The following is a 10,892-nucleotide window of genomic DNA, read 5'->3' as shown; positions in this document are numbered from 1 at the left end:
CTAAATAATTCTAGATATAAATGAGTTAGATTTTAGAAGTTCTTAATATGTAGATATGGCTTATAAGGAATACTGATTCTGTTTATTTTAGAATATGTTTTTCTGTGTAATTAATATGTAGAATATCCTTTCAATCCAGTGTTACATATTTGCCTGACTCTTTAAAGTGAGCCTTTGTCTGCTGTTTAAGAGGTCAAGCATGTGGTTTGAATTATCTGCAGTCCTGGCTGGTTTGATGTATGGAGCTGATAGGTGAAAAGAGGTCAGGACTAGTCAGCTCTCTTCTCCTTGATTAATTATAGGTAAATGTAGGAATGGTCTTGAAAGTAATAACTGATATGTATGCCATTAAGTAAGATTGGCCCTTGACCCCTTTAATGAATGCCAGAGTTTAGTTAGCAGTTAGTACTAGGAATATGAGAAATTAATCATAATAACATGCAGGAGTTCTGGAGCCCAAATGTCTGGTGTGAGGGGCCCAGGTCACAGGTCAGTTTAGGATGTCTGGAACCTATGTAACTGATATTTTTAAAGTAATGATTGGCTGAGGCAAGGTAACCAATCTATTCTTTACCATCTGGAAAGTAAGGGGGGCTAGAGCTTAGGACTGTATTTAAGTGGGAGCAGAAGGAACAGACAGAAGAAGAAGGAGCTCAGAAGAGAACAGAAGAGAGCTGAAGAGGACAGACAGAAGCCATAACATCCAGAGAGCTGACACAGAGAGCTGAGAGAGAGACAAAGAGAGCTGAGAAGAGAAGAAGAGACTTAATGCTGATGTCCTGCTTTGTTTGCTGGCAAATAAAGAAGATTTTTCTCTCATTTTGATGTGTGCTGTTTGACTCCTGAAGTACCACAGATTCTGCTAACAATAGGGGTAATTCATGCATCCATTCCTGCAACACTGTGAGACCGAGAGTGTATGAGACCGAGTGTGTGAGACCTAGAGTGTGTGTGAAACCGAGTGTGAGAGTGACTGTGATACAGTGTGAGACTGTGTGAGAGTAAGAGAGAGAAAGACACTGACTATGAGTGTGTGTGAGAGAGCGTGTGTGTGACAGAGATACCTCCCCCCTCCCTCTGTGGTCTGAGGACCCCCTCCCCCCTCTGCGTTCCCCTCCCCTGTTGTCTCAGGACCCCTACCTCTCCCCCCCTCTGCATGGTTGGCAGCACCGTGCGAGTGTGTGTGCGTGTGACAGAGAGTGAGACTGGGTGCGAGTGTGTCTGTGAGAGAGTGTGTGTGATTGTCCTCTCTCCCCTGCCCCCCTCCAGCCACCCAGCGATTCTCCTCTCTCCCCTGCCCCCCCAAGCCATGCAGTGATTCTCCTCTCTCCCCTGCCCCCTCCAGCCACCCAGCGATTGTCCTGTGTCCCCTGCCCCCCTCCAGCCACCCTGTGATTTTACTGTGTCCCCAGATTAGCTCCGTTGAAGCGGCGGCGTTATTGAAAGCCCTGGCCGTCCACGGAGTCAGCTTCAGAACGTTGGAGGTGAGTTCGTTCCCTCAGTCCTGCCTTCTGAGCTGAAGAGGACAGACAGAAGCCATAACATCCAGAGAGCTGACACAGAGAGCTGAGAGACAAAGAGAGCTGAGAAGAGAAGAAGAGACTTAATGCTGATGTCCTGCTTTGTTTGCTGGCAAATAAAGAAGATTTTTCTCTCATTTTGATGTGTGCTGTTTGACTCCTGTAGTACCACAGATTCTGCTAACAATAGGGGTAATTCATGCATCCATTCCTGCAACAATTCTTGGTGGCAGCGGTGGGATCCTGAATCCTGCATTAATCCCAGCACCCAACTGACTGGAGAACATTCGCCGGGTATGTATTCTGTATTCTGTATTGTAATCCTAGCTAGGAAACTGTAAACCAGCCCCTCAAAAATTGAGGGAAGGGGAGTCTGATCAACTCTCAGCGAAGGCCCTAGTAGCTTCTAGTCGTGGGGACTAGCAGTGAAACCGCTTGAGCTTATCTGTATCTGAGAAATCTGAAATTGTTGGGTGGGATTTTTTGTGCAGAATGTGTGATGCGTGAATGTTAAATGAGTGCGGACTTCTTATAACTGCGTTTCCAATTAACGCGAGTTCAATTGGCCAGTGACCGAAGGAAGCGATTGTTGTCTGTCTACCTTGTGTCTCGGATCTGTGGACCCCTTACCACAAATCCAAAAACTCCTTCCCTTTTGTGTGTTGTAACTGTAAGCATTATGGGAGGGAAATCGTCTAGACAAATTGATACTCCCCTAGATTGTATGCTTAAGAATTTCAAAAAAGGATTTTTAATTAATGATTATGGACAGACTTTAAGCTCAAGTACTCTAAGAACCTTGTGTGAAGTTGAGTGGCCATCTATGGGAGTGGGGTGGCCCCCTAGTGGCAGCTTAGATATTGAAGTAATCCGGAAGGTCTACAGCATAATTGTAGGAGAACCAGAATATTCTGAACAACTCCCCTATATAGATTCCTGGGACAGCCTTGTGACTGACCCTCCCTCTTGGTTGAAAATTTATATGGGTTCCCCAGTAAAATTTATGTTAGGTCGTGCTCAAAGAAAGATTAGAAAATCTAAACTGGAAGAGGGAAAGAGCCCCAGGAAGCCTACCACCCAATCGGTGGCTTCCGCCCCTACCCTGTCTGAGAAACCCATACTCTCTGATGACCCCTCAGATCTTGAGCCACCACCTTATGGCCCATTGTTGGGGTTCCGTGCCACCCCCAGAGATCCACACCACCCAGCCCAAGCCTCTCCAGCACAGGCTTCTCCGGATAGCTCCTCTTCTGTGCAAACCCCGCCACATCCTAGGTTGGACTTTTCATCCGGCCTCTACCCTTCTGTGCCACATCCTTCCCTGCTAACCTCTGTAGACCCGCTTTGGGCTCCACTCCCTGACTCCTCAACTCCCGACAGCCCAGCCTCTCCTTCTAATACCCCTCCCCACTCATCAGGGGCCCGGCATCCCTTTCAATGGACTGAATCACCTGTGACCACCTCTATGAGTACCCCTCCCCATCCCTCAGGGGTTCAACACACCTCCACTGAATGGGTTAGACCTGCTGCAATCACTTTTGAGCATGATAGGAGGGTAGCTCCTAGCTCTACCTCAGATTCCATTCCCACCTCCTCGAGAGTTCTGCCACTCCGACAGGTAACCATCACTCGACCGGATCCTAATAATGAGGGTCAGGTTATGCAGGCACAGGCCTACCAGTATGTACCCTTCACAACCACCGATCTCCTGAATTGGAAGACGCATTACCCCTCTTATACTGAAAAGCCTCAGGCAGTAGTGGACCTAGTGGCTAGCATTATGGCCACCCATAACCCAACCTGGACTGATTGTCAACAACTTCTCCTGACCCTCTTCACAACTGAGGAGAGGCGGAAGATTTTGCAAAATGCTGAGGCCATCACGCGAGCGCGTGCCCCCGAGGGGACACAGAACCTAGAGGAATGGGTTAGAGCTCGGTTCCCTCGCGCAGCTCCAGCTTGGGATCCAAATAATGGGCAGCAATATGAACTGTTGTCTGGCTATTGCCGGGACTTGCTGGAAGGTATGAGGAAAGGCATAAAGAGGCCCATTAATCTGGCAAAGGTTTCTGAAATTCTCCAAGGGGCAACTGAATCCCCTGGGGCCTTTTTAGAGCGACTAATTGAAGCCTACAGAACATACACCCCATTTGACCCTGAGGCACTAGAAAACCAGAGAATGGTGAATAGCGCATTGGTGGCCCAGAGTATGCCAGATATCCGGAAGAAGTTGCAGCGTCAGGAGGGATTCGCAGGGATGAATACCACCCAGCTAATTGAGATCGCAACCAAGGTTTTCATTAATAGGAATCAGGAGGTGCGCCGAGAGGCTGACCGGAAGATGCAGAAGAAGGCCGACCTTTTAGCAGCAGCCATTACTAACTCCACCCTTAACCGAGGTCGACCTCTAGCTAATGGGAAGCCAAAGTGGGACCCCGGACCGCCAGCCAGGCCCCGAGATTCCTTCAATCAATCCCAGCCAAGGGGGGAGAATCCCAGACCAAGATTGGAGAGGGACCAGTGTGCCTACTGTAAGGAAAGAGGGCACTGGAAAGATGAATGCCCCCAGAGGCGCCAGGGACTGAGAAGGGGACCAGGAGATCGAGGAAGCCGAGGCCGAGTTCGAGAGGGAAGATATGAGCCTCCTGAATCTGACATCATCGGGATAGCCGAGATGGCAGAATGGGACGAATAGGACAGACCGGGTTCCTACAAACTGGGCTCCCAGGAACCTATGGTCAAGTTAACTATAGGGAGCCACTCAATTCCATTCATGATTGATACAGGAGCTGAACATTCTGTTGTGACGGAGCGATTAGCGCCTGTGTCTGGAAAAACTGTCCGAGTGGTGGGAGCCACGGGGGTGCAGAACCGGAGGCCCTTTCTGACGACCCGTAGATGCCAATTAGGCTCACACACAGTCACTCATGAATTCCTGTATATGCCAGACTGTCCAATCCCTTTGTTAGGTCGAGACCTGCTGTCCAAGCTTAGGGCCCAAATTTCCTTTGACTCTGATGGCCAGACTTCAGTCTCCTTTCGGCCCCCGACATCTAGCCCTAAGGGTATATTGAGTTTCTGCTGCCCCCTTGAAGAAGAATGGCGGCTGCATCAGTCGCAGGGCCAAGTTGACCTACCCCTGGCAGATAGCTTTCAGGTCAGTGGGGTATGGGCAGAAGATAATCCCCCAGGGTTGGCCCGAAATATTCCTCCTGTCCATGTAGACTTACTTCCAAGTGCCCGGCCAATCCATCTTCGCCAATACCCAATTCCCCGAAAGGCTCTGGAAGGGATTCAAGCACATCTGAATCGTTTGTTATCCCATGGAATTATTCGACCTTGCCAGTCTCCATGAAATACGCCACTATTGCCAGTTCAGAAGCCAGGGACTGAGGACTACCGGCCAGTCCAAGACTTACGAGTGGTCAACAAATCCACTATTTCATTACACCCTGTAGTGCCTAATCCATATGTCCTGCTAGGATTGATACCTTCTGGAGCTACCCATTTCACGACACTTGACTTAAAAGATGCCTTCTTTTGTATTCGGGTGGCCCCCGCCAGTCAACTGCTTTTTGCCTTTCAATGGAAAAACCCAGTAACAGGAAGGAAGCTTCAGTATACATGGACCCGCCTGCCACAGGGGTTCAAGAACTCCCCCACCATTTTTGGGACAGCCCTAGGGCAAGACCTTAAGACTTTTAAATCTGAGCCTTCCAGGCGAGTTTTACTCCAGTATGTAGATGACCTCCTGATTGCAGCAGTGACTCAGGAAGAGTGTTTTGAGGCTACCAGAGAATTGCTGGAGCTACTCTTGGATGCAGGCTATAAGGTCTCACGCTCAAAGGCCCAACTTTGTCAGTCAGAAGTGAAGTATCTGGGCTTTTGCATTTCCCAGGGAAGTCGGAGACTGGATGTCAGTAGGAAGCAAGCAGTTGCTGCACTTCCCCAACCCAAGTCCAGAAGGGAAGTTAGGGAATTTCTGGGAGCAGCCGGATTCTGTAGAATTTGGATTCCAAATTTTGCATTGATGGCGAAACCCCTTTACCAGGCCACAAAGGGGGGTGAAAAGGAACCATTTGAATGGGGACCTACAGCTCAACAATCCTTCATTGCCATAAAGAAAGCCCTACTCCAAGCCCCTGCGTTAGGCCTTCCTGATGTGGAGAAACCTTTCTCATTGTATGTCCATGAGCGACAGGGGGTTGCTCTGGGTGTGCTGACCCAGATGATGGGATCCTGGCAGAGGCCTGTTGCATACCTGTCTAAACAGCTGGATGGAGTGGCTAAAGGATGGCCAGCCTGCATGAGGGCTATTGCAGCAACAGCCTTACTGGTTCAGGAAGCTGATAAGTTGACCTTGGGGCAAGAACTGGTTGTTAAAGTCCCCCACGCAGTTCTCACCCTCATGGAGTATAAGGGCAACCACTGGTTTACAAATAACCGCATGGTTAAGTACCAAGCTAGTTTGTGTGAGAATCCACGGATACACCTGGAAACAGTGGCTACATTCAATCCCGCCACTCTTTTGCCAGCATCTGAGGGACCACCGGATCATGACTGTATCCAAACCATGGATGAAGTGTACTCCAGTCGACCAGATCTTAAAGATGTTCCTTGGAGGGACCCAGATGTAATTTATTTCCACAGATGGAAGCAGTTATGTGGAGAACTCCAAGCGATTGGCAGGCTATGCTGTGGTGACAGAAGACAAGGTGATAGAAGCAAGAGCCCTGCCCCAAGGAACTTCAGCCCAGAAAGCAGAACTTGTGGCCCTCATACGAGCTCTGGAGCTAGCAGCAGGACTGGTGACCAACATTTATACTGATTCCAAGTATGCCTTCACAACTCTACATGCTCATGGAGCTTTGTATAAGGAAAAGGGACTCATAAATGCCGCAGGCCAACCTGTTAAGTATGGACCTGAAATACTTCAGCTGCTAGAGGCTGTTTGGGCACCTAAGAAGGTAGCTGTCATTCACTGCAGGGGACACCAAAGGATAGATACTCCAGTGGCCCGAGGGAACCGCCATGCTGATCGGGTGGCCAAGGAAGCTGCTCGAGGACCCCCAGCAAGTACTGTGACTCCCCTGTTCCAAATTCGACTGCAAGAATGGACGCCTATGTATACCCAAATGGAAGAGAAATGGGCTCAAGAGGAAGGTGCAGTAAGGAGATCTGATGGCTGGTTACATCTCCCTGATACCAGAGTTCTGGTGCCACGCCACCTAGCTTGGCCTGTAGTGTCTCAAGCTCATGACCTATCACACTTAGGGAAAACAGCACTAGCCCGCCTACTCAGTCGAGTAGTGGTGCTGGAAGGATTGGATAGTCTGGTTGCCACTGCTTCTGCCCGATGTACTCTCTGTGCCCAGAATAATGCTCGTCAGGGACCCCGTATTCCACCAGGAGTTCAGTCTAGAGGACTAACACCCTTTGAGTCTCTAGTTATAGACTTCACAGAAATGCCCAGGAGCGGTAGGCTCCGATACCTTTTGGTCATGGTCTGTACCTTTTCTGGGTGGGTGGAAGCATATCCTACAGTCACTGAGAAAGCCACAGAAGTAGCTCGAGCCCTCCTTAGGGATGTCATCCCCAGGTATGGACTGCCCCTTGCCATAGGTTCAGATAATGGTCCCGCCTTTGTTGAAGCCACACTTCAGGCCCTGTCCCGCGCATTGCGCATTACCTGGAAATTGCATTGTGCCTATCGTCCTCAGAGTTCAGGGCAGGTTGAGCGGGCAAACAGAACCTTGAAAAATAGCCTAGCAAAGATTTGTCAGGAAACTCAACTGAAATGGCCACAGGCACTGCCACTAGCCCTCTTCCGCCTCCGATGCACCCCAACTAAAGGAACAGCCCTCTCTCCCTTTGAAATTGTGTATGGGAAGCCCCCAGCCATTTTGCAGGGAATTAAGGGAGACATAGGGATTTTAGGGTCTGCCCAGGTGCAGGAGCAGGTAGCCCTCTTGGGCAGGATAATTTCTGAGCTTCAGTCTTATGTGAGAGAAATAAACCCTGTCCCCTTCCAGGCTCAGGTACATTCCTTCCTGCCAGGGGATAGAGTTTGGGTGAAAGACTGGAGGCTCCAGCCTCTGGGGCCCCGATGGAAAGGACCTTTTACTGTTTTGCTTTCTACCCCTACAGCTGTGAAGGTCGCAGGGATAACTCCATGGGTCCATTGGTCTCGAATCAAGTCTGCTGACCAGACTGAGCCCAGCACGGATCAGACGGAGCCTAGACAGTGGAGAGCAGAAAGAGATCCTGCGGAGCCATTGAAGTTGCACTTGACCCGAACCAAAGAATCTACTAGCTGAAAAGAAGGGTCAACTGCATACTGCAGGAGTTGCTGAACTTCGGCTTCACACTGAGACTCTTTCTGTCCAGATTCTGGCTTTCTTGGAATTTGAGAGCTTGATCCTTGTCAGTTGAGGGTCTATCCCAACTGGTATAAGAACTCAAAGACTGAGAACATTATATGAGAATAATCTGTGATTAGCACAGACTGTTGAAATATTATTGCTTAATTAGTTTGCTGTATTTGTTTTAGATTAGGAAGAAAGAACATGTTAGTAGTTTGGATGCTTTTGTTGTTTTCTACTCCTTGCCTCCTTTTTCCTAATACCCCAACTCGCTCCAACCTTTGGTTACACTCAGTCCAGGAACTAATTAGCCAGGCAAAGATTACTTCCCCTTGTATTGTGTGTTCCCGATTTTCTCCTTATACTACAGATGTCCCAGCTGTACCTGTCCCTGTGCAGCTCCCAGCTCTTATACCTCCCTACTTTTCGAGTTCAGGCCCTTGGAGCCAGGATTATACTTGGTGGTCCTTTTATAATGCTACTTCCCCCTCTGAATCTTCTCTAAGGCCAGTCTTTACATCTCCTTATCCAGCTTCTGGAGTGTTTTGTTTAACAAGAGACATCTCAACTGTTCTTCCCATTCCCTGTAACTATACTAATGTTCTCCCAGAAAAAGGGGAATCTGTGTGGGTAGTTTCTCCAGGTACTCCTATGTGCCCTACTACCATACCTGCAGATTATGACCAGGGTGATTATCTGGCTCCTAACCTTACTACTGAGAGACTATAGTGTCCCGGCCTATTTTCTACTTTCATAAGTCCCCGGGGTATGAAGGGGTTGCATCATATGAGCGGTCTGTCACAATTGGGGATTGGCACCTATGGTGTACAAAGTCTCCATTTCTTCTTAGTTCCCCCTGGGATAGGGGCTCGCATTATGGGCATCCTAGTGTCCATCCTGTGCCAACATTTATTGGGAACTTTCCTCGCCCTCTCCTTGGTCATTACTGGCTCTGTGATAATGTCCTCCACATGATTCTTCCCCCCACATATGAATTTTGTGTATTGGTAACTTTGAATTATTTTCCTAAAGTTATTCCTCTCCTCAGGCCACCATCCCCGCACCGCTCTAAGCGAGAGGCCTTGTCCTTACCTTCCTCCGTTGCCACAGAGGATGAGGCGATTGAATTAGCCCTCCAGTATATTAACTCTACTTATCCTCTGACTAAAAAGAGACTTGTAGCCCTTTCTGCTACGGCCTGGATTCCAATTGGGGGCCCGGTAGCGGGTATTACTGAACTGGGCATGGCTACCCGGAGACTTCAGTCTCTACTCCATGTTTTAGTTCATGAGCTGAATGTGGTAGTCAATGCATTGCAGGATCAAATTAATGAATTAAGTATAGTTTCTCGGTATAACCGTATGGGTCTTGACTATCTCTTTGCAGCCCAGGGTGGCCTCTGCACAGTGCTAAATTCTTCAGAGTGCTGTACTATTGTCATAAATAGGACGCATGTAGTTAGGCATGCCATGGATAAAGTCCTACAGTTGGCCAGCCTTAATGTGGAGGATTACCGAGGAGGATTAGACCTTACCTCCTGGTGGTGGTCATTGACTTCCTGGATACGTCCCTTGTTCATTTCCCTAATAGTCTTAGTTTTAGCAGGGTTGTTGTTTTGTTTCCTGGCCTCATGTGCTTCGGCAGTATGCCGTCGAACCTTAACAAGTAGGGTAATGGTGGTTCATAAGTCTATTCCTAGTTAGGACCACTATAATCTCCAGAGTTTGAGTAGTGAGACTTATCTCTGCATAAGCTGATTTTAGTCTCAAAGGGGGGAATGAGGCAGTGGGCAAAAGAAATTGATTAATTCTGAGAAATCATATGAAGGGTTAATTCTGTTTAAAGGTGCTCAAATACTATTTTAAATTCTCAGTCCTGCAAGTGAAGGAATGCAAGCTGGATTTAATTTACTTCAATGTCTAGCTTGGCTAAGCTAAAGGTTAGAAAGGTCAGTGAGAAATGAAACTCTGTCCCTTGTGATTGATGGATTGCTAATGCAAACACATATGTATCCTATTATGAACAAGGTATATTGCAGGCAATTTAAAAGGATTAGGCTGAAATGCTGTTTAGTTAGATTCTAAATAATTCTAGATATAAATGAGTTAGATTTTAGAAGTTCTTAATATGTAGATATGGCTTATAAGGAATACTGATTCTGCTTATTTTAGAATATGTTTTTCTGTGTAATTAATATGTAGAATATCCTTTCAATCCAGTGTTACATATTTGCCTGACTCTTTAAAGTGAGCCTTTGTCTGCTGTTTAAGAGGTCAAGCATGTGGTTTGAATTATCTGCAGTCCTGGCTGGTTTGATGTATGGAGCTGATAGGTGAAAAGAGGTCAGGACTAGTCAGCTCTCTTCTCCTTGATTAATTATAGGTAAATGTAGGAATGGTCTTGAAAGTAATAACTGATATGTATGCCATTAAGTAAGATTGGCCCTTGACCCCTTTAATGAATGCCAGAGTTTAGTTAGCAGTTAGTACTAGGAATATGAGAAATTAATCATAATAACATGCAGGAGTTCTGGAGCCCAAATGTCTGGTGTGAGGGGCCCAGGTCACAGGTCAGTTTAGGATGTCTGGAACCTATGTAACTGATATTTTTAAAGTAATGATTGGCTGAGGCAAGGTAACCAATCTATTCTTTACCATCTGGAAAGTAAGGGGGGCTAGAGCTTAGGACTGTATTTAAGTGGGAGCAGAAGGAACAGACAGAAGAAGAAGGAGCTCAGAAGAGAACAGAAGAGAGCTGAAGAGGACAGACAGAAGCCATAACATCCAGAGAGCTGACACAGAGAGCTGAGAGAGAGACAAAGAGAGCTGAGAAGAGAAGAAGAGACTTAATGCTGATGTCCTGCTTTGTTTGCTGGCAAATAAAGAAGATTTTTCTCTCATTTTGATGTGTGCTGTTTGACTCCTGAAGTACCACAGATTCTGCTAACAATAGGGGTAATTCATGCATCCATTCCTGCAACACTGTGAGACCGAGAGTGTATGAGACCGAG

General features: G+C 47.5%; 1 protein-coding gene across 1 annotated transcript; it reads left to right on the top strand.

Annotated features, from left to right (window-relative positions):
• Positions 1 to 4,446: 4,446 nt before the first annotated feature.
• On the top strand, positions 4,447 to 7,711 carry LOC115471290 (the record flags this gene model as incomplete). The annotated part of the gene is given in 3 exon segments (XM_030204992.1): positions 4,447 to 6,165; positions 6,167 to 6,577; positions 6,977 to 7,711. Coding segments are annotated over 3 exon segments (2,865 nt in total), but the record flags the coding sequence as incomplete, so codon positions are not given.
• Between the last annotated feature and the right edge of the window lie 3,181 nt (positions 7,712 to 10,892).

Source organism: Microcaecilia unicolor, chromosome 5 (assembly GCF_901765095.1).
Source record: "Microcaecilia unicolor chromosome 5, aMicUni1.1, whole genome shotgun sequence".
In the NCBI taxonomy this organism is placed as follows: domain Eukaryota; kingdom Metazoa; phylum Chordata; class Amphibia; order Gymnophiona; family Siphonopidae; genus Microcaecilia; species Microcaecilia unicolor.
This window is presented reverse-complemented; position numbering and strand designations above follow the sequence as displayed.